General features: G+C 41.9%; 1 protein-coding gene across 2 annotated transcripts in view; it reads left to right on the forward strand.

Moving 5' to 3' along the window:
• Positions 1–17002, forward strand: part of EML6 (EMAP like 6) — a 329709-nt gene that overhangs the window by 201676 nt on the left and 111031 nt on the right. For both annotated transcript variants that reach the window (XM_043543860.1, XM_037895940.2), the window contains exons 18-22: positions 2909–3009; positions 4828–5030; positions 6073–6184; positions 6717–6844; positions 15632–15773. In XM_043543860.1, coding sequence (XP_043399795.1) covers positions 2909–3009; positions 4828–5030; positions 6073–6184; positions 6717–6844; positions 15632–15773 — 686 coding nt within the window. The remainder of the gene's footprint in view (positions 1–2908; positions 3010–4827; positions 5031–6072; positions 6185–6716; positions 6845–15631; positions 15774–17002) is intronic.

Raw genomic sequence — 17002 nt, forward strand, 5'->3', positions numbered from 1 at the left:
ACTGTAATTACCTGAGAACTGGCTTGAAGACTTATCTGCTGCTAGTTAAACTATCCTCTGAAATATAATTTTAGTTTTTGTCCTTCTAATTATTCTTTTACTTTGTATCATCTTATTTCACATTTCCTAGTCCGCCTTGCCACATTTGTTTAAATATTTTAAAATTCCTACTTATCTGTTTATACATCCTTTACATCTCTGCCTAATTGAATTGACTTTTGTTGCCTATTTCCTTGCTCTAAGCCTTAACTAGACTCAAAGTCAATTGTTCCACCTACACTTTCTGACTTATTTACCACTTTGCTATAGTCTGTTTCTCATATTGTAGGATACTGTAGAGGAGTGACTGCCTCATAGCACCTCCTCATGGTCCTAGGGCAGCCCTTCATACAGTGCCTCACCTCCCTTCTTGCATCCCCAAATAAACTCCATGCAGGGTTTTCCCAGTCCAGTCATTACAGCTCTCCTTAGGGTCTGATTTAGTAACTTAAAGTTCAAAGTTAAAAACAAAGTCTTTCCTCCAGTCTGATACAGCCCAAACGCCCCCACTCTGGTCAGAGTCCTTCTTGCCTTAGCAGGCTATGCTCAACCCTTCCTAGCTGGAGCAATTCCTCTGGTCTCAGGGTCTTCCATGTAGGATCTTCTATGCAGAAGTCTTTCTCACTCTCTACAGTTTCCTTATCTTCCTTCTTTACTGCAGCCACCTTCTGCTCTTTATCAGAAACTGTCTCATTCCCTGCAGGTGGGGCTCATTCTGTAATCAGGGTTGGCTTGGCTCCAGCTCCTCAGCCCAAAGGCAAGTCACCCTGTTACAGCTACATTCTACCAACCCTCATTCTGGCAGAAAAATGCATAATGAGATCCAATGATGGGAAGTTAAAGCTAGCCAAATTCAGATTACTGAGGTGCCAACTTTTTAAAGCGAGGTTAATTAAACATTGGCACAACTTATTCAGGGATGTGGAGGATTCTCAGTCACGTAGACTTTAATTCAAGACTGGCTATCTTTCTGAAAGACATGCTGTATGTAGTTCAAACACGTTGTGGATTTGATGCAGAAATTATTGGGTGACATTCTTTGGCTTGTATTATGGAGGAGGTTAGATTAGATTATCATACCTCTGAGCCTATTTTCCCTGCCAGCTTGGGACTTCAGTACCTTTAGAAGTGCTCCTGTCTCCAGAACTCAGATATCCAGCTCCCAATGGGGTCCAAACCCGAAATAAATCCGTAAACTCATAAATTGTTCGCCCTCTATAACACTAATAGAGAGATATGCACAGCTGTTTCCCCCCTCCTCCCCAGGTATTAATTCTTACTCTGGGTTAATTAATAAGTAAAAAGTGATTTTATTAAATATAAAAAGTAGGATTTAAGCAGTTCCAAGTAATAACGGACAGAACAAAGTGAATTACCAAGCAAAATAAAATAAAACACACAAATGTAAGCCTAATACAGTAAAAAACTAAATGCAGGTAAATCTCACCCTCAGAGATGTTCCAATAAGCTTCTTTCACAGACTGGATGCCTTTATAGTCTGGGCCCAATCCTTTCCCTTGGTACAGTCCTTGTTCCAGCTCAGGTGGTAGCTAGGGGATTTCTCATGACTGCAGCCCCCTTTGTTCTGTTCCACCCCCTTATACATCTTTTGCACAAGGCAGGAATCCTTTGTCCCTCTCTGGGTTCAAACCCCACCTTCTAAATGGAAAAGCACCAGGTTAAAGATGGATTCCAGTTCAGGTGACATGATCAGATGTCACTGTAAGACTTCATCACCCACTTGCCAGCACACAGGTGTACAGGAAGTTTTACAAATAAACAGAGCCATCTACAACCAATTGTCCTGGTTAATGGGAGCCATCAAGATTCCAAGCCACCATTAATGGCTCTGACTTTGCATAATTACAATAGGACCTCAGAGTTATATTTCATATTTCTAGTTTCAGATACAAGAATGATACATTTATACAAATAGGATGAACACACTGAGTAGATTATAAGCTTTGTAATGATACCTTACAAGAGACCTTTTGCATGAAGCATATTCCAGTTACATTATATTCACACTCATTAGCACATTTTCATAAAATCATATGGAGTGCACCGTCACACTCTGTTAGCCAGATACTAGGAATGGGCACAGGAGATGGATCACTTGGTGATTACCTGTTCTGTTCACTCCCTCTGAAGCACCTGGCATTCACCACTCTCAGAAGACATGATACTGGGCTAGATGGACCATTGGTCTGACCCAGTGTGGCCATTCTTATGTTCTTAAGAAAACTGACCAAGCTGAATCCTGTTCAGGGGGTCCCTAACACATTGAACTGAAAGAGACTCTAAAGCAGCAGGGCCTGATTATGAGGCCTGCTGATTGGATAGAAAACCCTGCAACAGTACCTGTGGCACCTGAAACACTCGGGGCTCTTGCAAAGCTTGCTGTGGGTTCATCTGGCAGTTGTTTCAACTATCTACCCACCAACTGACCAGTCCTCAGTCTTCTCCCACTCATGACAAAGAGGTTACTGAAAGACATCTTATGGATGTCTCCACCAGTCTGATGTCATGGGCTCTCCCAGTAGTGAAGGAACTAGGTGTGGTGGGGTGACTTCAAGTTTGCTGGAATGCATGAGGAGAGGAAGGTTGCATGCACCATCCCAGTGGATACTGCTGACTAGAAAATTCTCTGATGCATTCTCACTAAATGTGCACTCACCAGCTGTGGAACATATATTCAAACTACACATCTCGAAGAACATGAGGTACCATATGGGCAAGTAACCTTTTTATCCAAAATGTTACTTGTTTGAAGTTGGTTTGTAGAAAGTTGTAAAACATTCAAAAATGTATAAAATTATTTATTGAAATATGTTCAGTCTTTTTTTTATCATGTGTTTGTTTATTGCAGGGGCCAAAAAGAAAAAATATTTGTAGTGAAGTGTAATCCACATCATGTAGACAAACTAGTCACAGTTGGGATGAAACATATCAAATTTTGGCAACAAGCAGGTACTGTACTGGGTTAATATTTTAATGCATTTGTATATCAGGAGTCTCAGTCTATCTGAAGTTTCTAGTAATCAAAATACAATAAAATTGCAGAATCTACTTCTGGATCTGTAAATGACACCATGTTCCTGCCCTTTTCTTTGGAAGACATCTCCAACTAATAGCCATATTAACTCTAATCATAATGCTAAAGAGACTCCGCTCAGCATGCCTCTTTGGCTCTCAGAAAAGATGCATTCCTGTGACTTGGCTGAGCCACTTGGCCAGATGCAGAGACAAGAGGTGTGACCTTTCCTGTAGGGAAGCCAGCTGGTAGTTATGAGTCTTAATGACCTCAAGCTGGACTGCTAAAAATGGTAGTGTTTGAATTCCAGCTACCATTGTAACACTTCTGTAATCCTCATGGTTTCCAGATAGAATTTTCTTTAGTCGTCAGAAAGACATAGCAGCCTTGACTCAAGTTGCCAGACTGAACAGCTGGGTTTGTGAGTGTCCTCAAAACACCTACTGTCTGGAAAAAAATGGAGACCAATTATTTTGCATAAGTTGTCATGGTTTACATTTATCCTATGGGCCAAAAAATTTCTATCGCCATGTCATGATATTGTCATTCATAGTAACACAGTATCATGACTATGTATGAAACACACACAGGATTTTTACCAGGTTATATTCAGTAAGAACATTTTTTATACTCTTCAAACTATTAAGCAAGTCTTGCAGACTGGTAGTGACCATTCTTCTTGACTGTCCTATCAAAGTTAGGAGAGAGAGCAAACATGTAGACTTGATTTTTGAGTAAGGATTTTGGCTAACCTGCTCTCCAGGACTATTACTCTCATACTCATGAAGTACTGTGTAAAGTAATTTTGGATTAAGCTTTGGCTCTGTTAAGATCAATAAAGACAGGCAGCACAAGGATAGCTAAAACTAGAACTGAAGCTAACTCAGAATGACATAGTTTACAAGAGGCCATGCTGGTTTATAAAGCCAAAATGGCTCAGGTACCAACAGATTAAAGAAGACAAGATTTTATTATATGTCGTTATTACTGTAATAAAATAAAAGCACATGCAGTATTACTGGACAAAGTCTGGTATATGTATTCACATTAAATAGCACCTTTCTCCATGGATAGACTCATTGGAATAAATGAGATTTATTGTAGAATAAACTACTCCTCATTGTAAAAGTATCTGAATCTGGGCCTATATGTGTAAACTGAAGCAAATTAATCAAATTCTATATTATTTCCTTATTATCCTAGTACATATTGTATTTATATTTTTGTCTAGGATCATTCATTCTTTGTGCTCTTAGGCCCAAGCTGTGACCTCTGTACCAAGGAAATGGTTTTGGCACAGTATGGTTCTCTGGCAGTCAAGTGAGGACAGAATCCTTCCACTCAGTCTGCAGAACTGCTCCATGCCCACTTCTACAACCTTCATACTATACATAGCTTCTGCATTACCGTGCCCACCTCCACAGGGGAAAAGGAGATTTGGCAGGTGGATTTGTGGAGCAATTAATTCACCAACCAGGCTCTTACTTTCTCTGTCTGATCTCTGCCCAAGATTCAGCAGCAGCTTGAAATAATCACCCATAGAAGAAAACTCTGCACACAGTTGCGGGGGCATAGTAGCACTACATGAATTTCCCACATTCTACTGTCTTGCTGTGCATTGAAATCCCAACATTACTATTGCCTGCTTAGTATTTCACATTCACAGCAAGTTTTGGGGACAGAATTTTTGTCCTTCAGAGCACTGAGGATACAAATGGAAAATGTAGTGAGATTTAATGTTGTTCACATTACAGGAGGAGGTTTTACATCCAAACGAGGGACCTTTGGAAATATTGGGAAACTGGAAACTATGATGAATATTTCTTATGGGCGAATAGAAGATCTGGTTTTCTCTGGAGCTGCTACTGGAGACATTTACATCTGGAAAGATATTCTGTTGCTTAAGACAGTGAAAGCCCATGATGGACCAGTATTTGCTATGCATGCACTGGATAAGGTATTCATCTTCTCATGTAGTCTGTTTTCTGTTCATTATTTTCATAACAATTGAGGATTTTGAAAGTGCATAGACAGGGAGGGTGTATTCTAAAAAAGACACCTGTGGTTTTGTACAGAAGTACATCAGTACATTGTGTTTTGTTAGTGAAAACAATGGATGTGCTTTAAAAAATATGGCTTCTGTATCAGCAGAACAGATTTCCGTAGATAAAATGGAATGTGGCTAAAACACAAAATGTAATTGACAATAATGAGCTGCAGTGTTTTGTGGTGATATGCTCCTTTGCCAATATTTAATGTATTGATCTATGATCAGTAACGTTCTAAGCTGAGCCAAAATACTGGAACTCTGAAATATACAGAATCCACATTCACTATGTACACATTTCTTTCATTTCCATGTCTTTGGAGGCATGCAGCATAACAAAGAATATTTTTAATACCCCATCACCGCCACAAAACCTGTTTTTATGATGAAGCTGTTCATGCATTGGGAGCCCCCATGTTAGCACTAATGCCTTTTCCATTAGAATATCACAGAGACAAGAAAAACTTCCAACATGAATGATATTGTTTTCAAGATACTTTGAATAACTGGCAAAACTATTTATTCTTTTTTGTAGTGTCATTAGTAAATCCTTACATGAAAATGTGGCAAATTATATTTTAATTTCTGCCACATAAACATACTTTTTAAAAGTATAGTTAAGGCTGGGGGCTAAATTGTGCCCCCAGATATTAACCGACAACTTGAAGTCTGTGGGAGTTGCATATGCTTATCTGAGTAAACAGTTTGATCCTAGGAATTATAATTGTAAATGTTTGTAGGACTGGGCTCTAAGGAAGGTGCTCTCTGCTCCTTTAATACCTATGTGCAGGACATCTGTAATTTGACTACAGATTTTGGGTGAGACTCCTATGCAAAACAGACAAAGAAGAAGTTGTACTGTAACTTGATCAATATGGACATATTTTATGAAATAACATTTTAATGTAGAACATTGGTATTTAAATACATTTTTCAAACTGTGTTTGTGCAGGGTTTTGTAACAGGTGGAAAAGACGGAGTTGTGGCACTCTGGGATGATATGTTTGAGAGGTGCCTGAAGACATATGCTATTAAAAGAGCAGCATTATCCTCTAGCTCTAAAGGTATTATTTTTCAGAATATATTGATAAAGGATATATGCATGAGGGTTGGTAAAATGGCATGAAAAAGTGTCAAAATCTTAACAAAACAACCAGTTGTCCAATTAAATTCTTCCCTCATTCTCCTGACATTTGGCATTGGTTTTGGATAAGTAACAGCCTTTAAAAAAAAGTGTCACCAACTTGTTTTTCCAACCATTTCAAAATGCATTCTCCATGTTAAATAACTAGCTTTTCAAGTGCCCCCTCTACATGGCCAGATTTCTGAGTAGAAGCAGATTCTCTGTAAATTTAAAGAACCCTGTGAATTATGGTATTTCAGACACAGTATCTTTCTCAACCCCACCCCCATTCCCAACTATTACATAAATCCACAGGTCAGTGAACTGCTTGACCAAACAAGTATATCTTACATATTATGTTGTGACTATCCTAAATAGATTCTGCTCGTAGATAATGTAAGGTACAATACTAACCGAGACCTTTCTTTGATTTTGCAAATAAGAAGTTTAAATCACATTTTTTAATCTTTCAGGTTTACTTTTGGAAGATAATCCCTCAATTCGTGCCATCACCTTAGGACATGGGCATATACTAGTGGGGACCAGAAATGGAGAGATACTTGAAATTGATAAAAGTGGCCCCATGACTCTGCTTGTTCAGGTACAATACTAGTATTCCTCATCAAAAAGTTCATAAGAATGCAAGAATTCCTAAGATTTCCCCAATTGCTCTCTTTTTGTTTTCTTTAATACTCTTGTTCAGTTATTCGCCATCCCTCCCTGTCACTGTTCATTCAGAAACTAGTGTACAGTAGGACCTTGCTGATTCATACTGATGAGTTGGAGATCTGTTGTGAATTACTAATTTTTGAGGGGGAAAAAACAAGTAAGAGCCCATTAACATTGAGTACTATTGAGTCTTTTCATTTACTTTAATGGGAGATGGATTAGGACCTATGGAAATATATATATATATATAACAATTAAAACTAAAAAGGAGGGCTTTTGCAACACAAAATGTAATTTGTTCATTTTATTTTGACAGTTGTGGTTCAGTTTATTTATGCTGAAATCATATAGCATACTAGTAAATATTCTATATTTTATTTTGTAATAAATGTTAAGTTTTAGTAAACTGACAGCTCACTACAGTAATCTGCTGTTACATCTTTCCTGAGAAGTGGAGAGACAACTATTTGTGTGATTTATAACATCTATGGATTTAGCAAAATATTTAACAAATTTCTGGTATATGTGCCCCTTGAGATCTCTGATGTTGTTTTGTTTTAATAACTGTACCAACTTTGCAGGATAGCACTCCTTTTATAGTGAAAATTGTTTAAGATCTCCTTTTGTATGTTTTGGGTGTTTTTTTTTAAAGTCTAGTATGGAGTTTATTGTAATTTGATCCACTTTTTGGGAGTTTGAGCCACTTTTTAAAAATAAGACTTCAGTTAAAGTAGTCAAAAATGTTTCTTTTGTTTTATTTACATTCTATTTTATTAAGTCATAGATATATCTAAAATTTCTAGTGTTTTTACAAAACATTATTTCTTATCTATATTTCTGTTGTATGGAATTAGTTCCAGGCATGTAAAGCAATCTTGCAGTTTCTGCTACTTGTGTGATAGCCATAACAATATGGGGTATGAGCAGATGTATTTTGTACTTGAGTTTTAACCAGAACATTTGAAATTATAATTTTCTCATATATTTCTGCTCTGACAAATGCTAATGCGGTGTGGTACTGAAATTGTATGAAACTAACCTGATTTCTGTGGTGAGTTCTGCTGATAAAAAATATATATATGTGGTGCCTGCATCTAGCATAATAAAGTGATATGGAAATAATTTTTATAATTTGTCATCCAGACAAAATTACTGTTATATCAACTGAAGTACAAATAGAAAATATGTAAGATGTGATCAAGATGGCCTGATGAACCAGTAAACTTTTGTTGTTTTAGTGGAGTTTTTCCATGTCTACAAAATGCAAATAGCGAAACTGGAATAATTCACAGTAATAAGAAATGAGCTGACCTTGTACTTCAGTAGACTCATAGATTATAAGGGACCACTGTGATCATCTAGTTTGACCTCCTGCATAACACAGGCCATGGGACTTCCCCAAAATAATTCTTTTAGAAATACATCCAATCTTGATTTAAAAAGGGTCAGTGATGGATAATCCACCATGACCCTTGGTAAGTAATTCCAAATGGTTAATGGTAATGGTCACTGTTAAAAATGTACACCTTATTTCCAATCTGAATTTGTCTAGCTTCAACTTCCAGCCACTGGATCATGTTATACCTTTCTCTATTAGACTGAGGAGAGAATATTAAAGATTTGATCTACATATATATACACTGTAGCAAGTTGGCCGATGTTAGTATGGTGGTTCCTGCACTTTTCTTGGCAGGGGGCTAAGATGCCACCCCTTGCCCCTGCTCTTGGGATGCTGAGGTCCCCAATAATAGCCCGGGAAGGTGGTAGAGAAGGGAAGCAGGGGAGGGGTCTGGATTTGCTCCTCACTCTGAGCCCCTGCCCCTCTCAATCCCTGCGGGTTCTTACCCTCTTCCGCCTTGGGTGGGGAACCTTCAGTCCTTAGATGTTGGGGGAGGAAGTCTCCCTTACTTCGGTTCTCTGGTTTTTCAAATCTTACAACACACCTCCAAGCTCCAGTCCTTTCTCCTTCCTCCTCCTCCCCTGACTGCCTGAAGCAGGGGGTTTTATTAGGTTCCTGACAGGGCTTAATTGACTACAGGTGCTCCAATTAACCTTTAGCAACCCTCCCTAGTCTACAGGGAACCACACCTTAATTAACCTAGGGTTTATATATTTCCCCTCTACCACTGCTCCCTGGCCCTCCTGTATCACATATCTCGCCCCACCCCCACCCTGCTCAACACCACGGGGTTGGGCTACTTGGGACGAGAAATAGTGTTGTCATGACAGGCTGTCCGTGTTGCCATGTCGGCTTCTGGCTCTATGCTGTATCCGGAAGTGGAAATGTTGTAGGGATAGAAACCATCTAGTCACTCATGTATTCCTCTCCTTGTTTGTGTGCATCCATTGGAGTGGGGTGTGGTCTGTCACAAGGGTGAACTGCCGCCCAAGTAGTTAGTACTGTAGAATCTCCATGGCCCATTTAACCGCTAAGCATTCTTTTTCTACTATGGTGTACCACTGCTCTCTGGGCAGGAGCTTTCGGCTAAGTTAAAGGATTAGGTGCTTCTCATCCCCCACCGTCTGTGAAAGGACGGCCCCAAGTCCTACCTCCGAGGCGTCTGTTTGTAGGATGAACTCCTTTTTGAAATCTGGGGCTATGAGCACTGGATGGCTGCAGAGGCCGTCCTTAGGTCTGTGAAAGCTTCTTCTGCTGCTTTGGTCCACTTAACTATCTCTGGGTCCCGAGCTCTTATCAGGTCCATCAGAGGTGCTGCCCTTGTGGCGAAGTGAGAGATGAACTGGCGATAGTACCCCACTATCCCTAAGAATGCTCTGACTTGCTTCTTGCGCATCGGGCGGGGCCATTACTGTATTGTCTTCACTTTGTTCCATTGGGGCTTCACCAGGCCCCTTCCGACTACATACCTGCAATATCTGGCCTCGGCTAACCCTATTGCACATTTCGATGGGTTAGCGGTGAGGCCAGCCTGTCTAAGAGCATCCAGTACCGCTTCCACTTTCCCCAGGTGCGTCTCCCAGTCAGGGCTATGGATTACCACATCATCTAAATAGGCGGCAGCATACTTGGCATGGGGTCGAAGTAATCTATCCATCAATCATTGGAAAGTCACAGGGGCCCCATGGAGCCCAAAAAGGAGGACGGGGTATTGGAAAAGGCCATCGGGTGTAGAGAAAGCGGTTTTTTCCTTGGCGTCCTCAGCCAGGGGGATCTGCCAGTAGCTTTTTGTCAAGTCCAAGGTGGTCAAGTATCGGGCCTTGCCTATCTGATCCACCAGCTCATCAATACGTGATATTGGGTAGGCATCGAATTGGAATACCTCATTTAACTTCCGGAAGTCATTACAAAACCTCAGGCTGCCATCAGGCTTGGGGACCAAGACAATAGGGCTGGACCACTGGCTGTGTGATTCCTCAATCACCCCAAATTCCAGCATCTTCTTTACTTCTGCCCTAATTTCTTCTCTTTTTGCCTCTGGTATGCGATATGGTTTTATCGTCACCCTTGCTCCGGGACAGGTGACGATATGGTGTTGGATCAGCGTTGTACGGCCTGGTTGTGTGGAGAACACGTCTTGGTTCCACTGGATCATGTCGACTACCTCTGTTCATTGTTCTGGGGCTAATTCGGGGGATATCTTTATCTGCCCTTGTGGGCCAACTGCCTGGGATGGAACCGGCAGGACGGCCAGGCACGTCTCCTGATCAAGCCAGGGTTTCAGTAAGTTGACATGGTATATCTGCTCTGGCCTTTGGTGGTCTGGCTGCTTCACCTTATAATTCACCTCCCCAATGGCTTCCACGATCTCATAGGGTCCATGCCAACTGGCCAGGAGCTTACTTTCTGTTGTTGGTACCAGCACCAGCACCCGTTCTCCTGGTTGAAATTTCTGTGTTTTTGCCCGACGATTGTAGTACTTGTGCTTTTTCCAAATGCTCTTGTACTATGGGGGTTACTTGGGCTATTCGTTCTCTCATCTGGGCTATGTGTACAATGACGTTCTTCCCTGGGTTGGGTTGTTCCTCCCATTCCTCCTTCACAATGTCTAATATGCCACGTGGGTGGCATCCATACAGTAACTCGAAGGGGGAGGATCCAGTAGATTCATAGATTCATAGATACTAGGGTCAGAAGGGACCATTATGATCATCTAGTCCGACCTCCTGCACAACACAGGCCACAGAATCTCACCCACCCACTCCTGCAAAAAACCTCTCACCTATGTCTGAGCTATTGAAGTCCTCAAATCGTGATTTAAAGACTTCAAGGAGCAGAGAATCCTCCAGCAAGTGACCTGTGCCCCATGCTACAGAGGAAGGCGAAAAACCTCCAGGGCCTCTTCCAATCTGCCCTGGAGGAAAATTCCTTCCTGACCCCAAATATGACGATCAGCTAAACCCTGTGCATATGGGCAAGATTCACCAGCTAGATACTACAGAAAATTCCTGGCCCTCCTGTATCACAATACTTACAAACTATAATCAAATTACCCCTTAATCTTCTCTTTATTAAGCTAAATAGATTGAGCTCTTTGGGTCTATCACTGTAAGGCATGTTGTCTTATCCTTTAATCATTCTTGTGGCTCTTCTCTGAACTGTCTCCAATTTATCAACATCCTTGTTGAATTGAGGGCACAGTATACCAGCAGTGGTCACACCAGCTCCAAATATAGAGGTAAAATAATCTGTCAACTCATACTCAAGATTCCTCTGTTTATGCATGTGAGAAAAATCACTGAAAAGGTACGAGAAAGAGGGAGGTAGCATGGAGTGCTCTTTACTACAGACCTGTCTCCTTTTAGCCAATTTAAAATCTTGGCTTCTCTTTCTGATATTTGACATAGGTCAAACAGAGCTCTTAATCTGTTCACCTCCAAATCCTCTCCCCCACCTCCTTTCTTGATCACTGTGGACACCACCACCATCCTGCCTGTCATTCAGGCCTGTAACTTGAGCAGCATCTAGTACTGGATAACTGTATCCAAACTGGAGGAAATCCAGAGAAGAGCAACAAAAATTATTAAAGGGATAAAAAGATTGACTTATGAGAAAAAATTAAAAGAACTAAACAACGACTAATACCAGATCAGAATCCTGCAGAAGGCTTAACTTCCATAAACTTCATTGAGAAAGTTGCCTGTGTTAGGATCTCAGGATAGCACCCTAAAATGGATATAACTGTCTCCTGTACAAGTATCGAAGGGTGGAAAAGAGAGAATTTGTTTAGGATTGTACAAGGTTTACACCTAGTAGTGATGAGATTAAATGAAGGAAGTCACAGAATCACAGAATATCAGGGTTGGAAGGGACCTCAGGAGATCATCTAGTCCAACCCCCTGCTCAAAGCAGGACCAATCCCCATTTTTTGCCCCAGATCAACAGCCCCCTCAAGGATTGAACTCACAACCCTGGGTTTAGCAGGCCAATGCTCAAACCACTGAGCTATCCCACCCCCCAAATGTACATTTAGGCTGATTATCAGGGGCGGGACCTGACAGTAAATTCTCTTAGGGTATGTCTATACTTGGTTCTCGTAGGGTATGTCTACACAAGCAGGGAGAACTGGAAGTCCTGGCACAGTCAAGGAATTAAGATGTGATTGGAATAACAGAGACTTGGTGGGGTAACTCACATGACTGGAGTATTGTCATGGATGGATATAAACTGTTCAGAAAGGACAGGCAGGGCAAAAAAGGTGGGGGAGTTGCATTGTATGTAAGAGAGCAGTATGACTGCTCAGAGCTCTGGTATGAAACTGCAGAAAAACCTGAGAGTCTCTGGATTAAGTTTAGAAGTGTGAGCAACAAGGGTGATGTCATAGTGGGAGTCTGCTATAGACCGCCAGACCAGGGGGATGAGGTGGATGAGGCTTTCTTCCGGCAACTAACGGAAGTTACTAGATCGCAGGCCCTGGTTCTCATGGGAGACTTCAAACACCCTGATATCTGCTGGCAGAGCAATACAGCGGTGCACAGACAATCCAGGAAGTTTTTGGAAAGTGTAGGGGACAATTTCCTGATGCAAGTGCTGGAGGAACCAACTAGGGGCAGAGCTCTTCTCGACGTGCTGCTCACAAACCGGGAAGAATTAGTAGGGGAAGCAAAAGTGGATGGGAACCTGGGAGGCAGTGACCATGAGATGGTCAAGTACAGGATCCTGACAGAAGGAAGAAAGAAGAGCAGCAGAATACGGACTCTGGACTTCAGAAAAGCAGACTTTGACTCCCTCAGGGACCTGATGGGCAGGATCCCCTGGGAGAATAACATGAGGGGGAAAGGAGTCCAGGAGAGCTGGCTGTATTTTAGAGAATCCTTATTGAGGTTACAGGGACAAACCATCCTGATGTGTAGAAAGAATAGTAAATATGGCAGGTGACCAGCTTGGCTTAACAGTGAAATCCTTGCTGATCTTAAACACAAAAAAGAAGCTCACAAGAAGTGGAAGATTGGACAAATGACCAAGGAGGAGTATAGAAATATGGCTCAGGCATGCAGGAGTGAAATCAAGAAGAACAAATCACACTTAGAGTTGCAGCTAGCAAGAGATGTTAAGAGTAACAAGAAGGGTTTCTTCAGGTATGTTAGCAACAAGAAGAAAGTCAAGGAAAGTGTGGGCCCCTTACTGAATGAGGGAGGCAACCTAGTGACAGAGGATGTGGAAAAAGCTAATGTACTCTGTACCTTTTTTGCCTCTGTCTTCACGAAGAAGGTCAGCTCCCAGACTACTGCACTGGGCAGCACAGTATGGGGAGGAGATGACCAGCCATCTGTGGAAAAACTATTTAGAAAAGCTGGATGAGCACAAGTCCATGGGGCCGGATGCGCTGCATCCGAGAGTGCTAAAGGAGTTGGCGGATGTGATTGCAGAGACATTGGCCATTATCTTTGAAAACTCATGGCAATCGGGGGAGGTCCCGGATGACTGGAAAAAGGCTAATGTAGTGCCCATCTTTAAAAAAGGGAAGAAGGAGGATCCGGGAAACTATAGGCCAGTCAGGTCCTCAAGGAATCAATTCTGAAGCACTTAGAGGAGAGGAAAGTGGTCAGGAACAGTCAGCTTGGATTCACCAAGGGCAAGTCATGCCTGACTAATCTAATTGCCTTTTATGACGAGATAACTGGCTCTGTGGATGAGAGGAAAGCAGTGGTTGTGTTATTCCTTGACTTTAGCAAAGCTTTTGATAGGGTCTCCCACAGTTTTCTTGCCAGCAAGTTAAAGAAGTATGGGCTGGATGAATGGACTATAAGGTGGATAGAAAGCTGACTAGATCGTCGGGCTCAATGGGTAGTGATCAATGGCTTCATGTCTAGTTGGCAGCTGGTATCAAGCGAAGTGTGCCAAGGGTTGGTCCTGGGGCTGGTTTTGTTCAATATCTCCATTAATGATCTGGAGGATGGCGTGGATTGCACTGTCAGCAAGTTTGCAGATGACACTAAACTGGGAGGAGAGGTAGATACGCTGGAGGGTAGGGATAGGATACAGAGGGCCCTAGATAAATTAGAGGATTGGGCCAAAAGAAATCTGATGAGGTTCAACAAGGACAAGTGCAGAGTCCCGGACTTAGGTCAGAAGAATCCCATGCACCGCTACAGACTAGGGACCGAATGGCTAGGCAGCAGTTCTGCAGAAAAGGACCTAGGGGTTACAGTGGACGAGAAGCTGGATATGAGTCAACAGTCTGCCCTTGTTGCTGAGAAGACCAATGGCATTTTGGGCTGTATAAGTAGGGGCATTGCCAGCAGATCGAGGGACGTGATCGTTCCCCTCTATTCGACATTGGTGAGGCGTCATCTGGACTACTGTGTCGAGTTTTGGGCCCCATACTAGAAGAAGGATGTGAAAATTTTTGGAAAACGTCCAGCAGAGGGCAACAAAAATGATTAGGGGACTGGAACACATGACTTATGAGGAGAGGTTGAGGGAACTGGGATTGTTTAGTCTGCAGAAGAGAAGAATGAGGGGGGATTTGATAGCTGCTTTCAACTACCTGAAAGGGGGTTCCAAAGAGGATGGATCTAGACTGTTCTCAGTGGTAGCAGATGACAGAACAAGGAGTAATGGTCTCAAGTTGCAGTGGGGGAGGTTTAGATTGGATATTAGGAAAAACTTTTTCACCTTGAGAGTGGTGAAGCACTGGAATGGGTTACCAAGGGAGGTGGTGGAATCTCCTTCCTTAGAGGTTTTTAAGGTCAGGCTTGGCAAAGCCCTGGCTGGGATGATTTAGTTGGGGACTGATCCTGCTTTGAGCAGGGGGTTGGACTAGATGATCTTCTGAGGTCCCTTCCAACCCTGATATTCTATGATTCTATGATTGGGTTGGAGCTGGGGAGTGGGGAATGATTCCCTGCTTGAGGACACATATTTGTACTAGTTCTGATTGAGCTAGTGCACTAAAAATAGTGTAGTCACAGCAGCTTGAGTAGCGAGAGGGGCTGGCCACCCAGAATGCATGCCCATCAGAGATACTGAGAATGTATTTGGGACAGCTTGTCCCTCAAGTTGCCATGGCTGCATTTTTAGCCCACTAGCTTCATCAGTGTGTATGTGTGTCTCCTTGTGCTGGGAATTTATATCTCCATCTTGAAGTGTAGACATATCCTTCCTTAGAATGAGAAACATCTTCTGAAGGAGGTGGTGGAAGCCCTGTTATCTGAGACATTTAAAAGATTAGACAGCAGTAGAAAATGCACTAGCGCGGGGATGGCCTACAGACATTAAAAGGTGTTATCCATCCTTAACTTCTATGACTTTCCTTAGGGGCATATGGAAGGAGAAGTGTGGGGTTTGGCAGCTCACCCTCTCTTGCCTATCTGTGCAACGGTGAGTGATGATAAAACACTGAGAATCTGGGAACTTTCCTCACAACACCGCATGTTAGCAGTGAGGAAACTCAAAAAAGGTAATTTTTTCCTTTGACTGTAAATACTGCAAGAGTAAGAATACTGCACTGCATTTCTATAGTGCCTTCCATCCATGTCTCTCAATGCACTCTACAGAGATAAATGAATTAAGTCTTTAATATCCCTACTAGGTTGATAGGGAAAAGGAGCATATAGAGAATCTGGGACACAGAAGGGGTGATGTCCCTGACATAAAGCAGGTCTGTGGCAAACGAGGGAAAAGAACCATTTCCCCTGACTCTACAAGTCCTATGTTTTAACCATAAAATCATTCTCCCTCCCTAAGGACATTTTAAAGCCCACAAATTGTGTGTTTATTGTTCTGCTTTAAAAAGTTTTCTTACCAAATTACAGACAAGATAATTTTCCATGTGATAAAAAGTAGTCAGGATCAGGATCCAGTGGCAATGTGAACTTTATATTTTATTCCCCCACTTCAACTTCTGGGCAGCTGGTCAATTATGGATTACATATCCTTCCTCCTCCACATAGAGCAGTGAGTAACTGTTGAAAGAGTGCCTCCTGAAAATTCCAATTTCTATTTCATTTGTAGATTCCTTTAGGAATTTTTATTTTATTTAAAACTAAAGGCTTGATTTTTAGTGACAGACCAGAAGTGCAGGAGCTCTAATTGGCTGAGAGAAAGTAGAGTCACTATCAGTATGCTTTAGTGAGGCAAACTGAGGGTGAATCAGATCTGCTGTATAGGACATTGTGGTCAGAATTAATACTGGGAGAAAAGTTGATAGTGGGAGGTTCTAGGCATATGGTTTTGCCCCACCAAAGTGGAACCATCACATGGTCATAAACCAAAGGAGTTTTCATATGTGGGGCACGGTGTCTCTGAAAGATTTGCATGGTCAGGTGAGTCAGAATGGCTCCTTGGATTTTCATTCTGGATTTCCATTTTTATGTTAATCCTAATTCTTCTTGTTTTGGCTGTATTTATAGCATAACTAGATGGTGTTATTCATGCTTTTAGATAATGTAACCCCCTTCCAAGACTGATATTTCTGTGGCCACTTTACCCTTTGTCAGTTTGAAGATTTAAAATACAGAGTGCATTCCCATGGAAATCCAGGAAAGCAGTTTGTAGTTCTACTTTCATATGATATTTTTGTTTTAACAAATAACAGTTATGAAGTTAGGCTGTCTCACTAAGGTTAGGAGGGTATGATCCCCCTGAGCTGGCCAGGAAAGCTGCCCCCGCCCCTGCTCTGCTCCCACC

The sequence above is a fragment of the Chelonia mydas genome, chromosome 3 (genome assembly GCF_015237465.2).
Source record: "Chelonia mydas isolate rCheMyd1 chromosome 3, rCheMyd1.pri.v2, whole genome shotgun sequence".
NCBI lineage: Eukaryota > Metazoa > Chordata > Testudines > Cheloniidae > Chelonia > Chelonia mydas.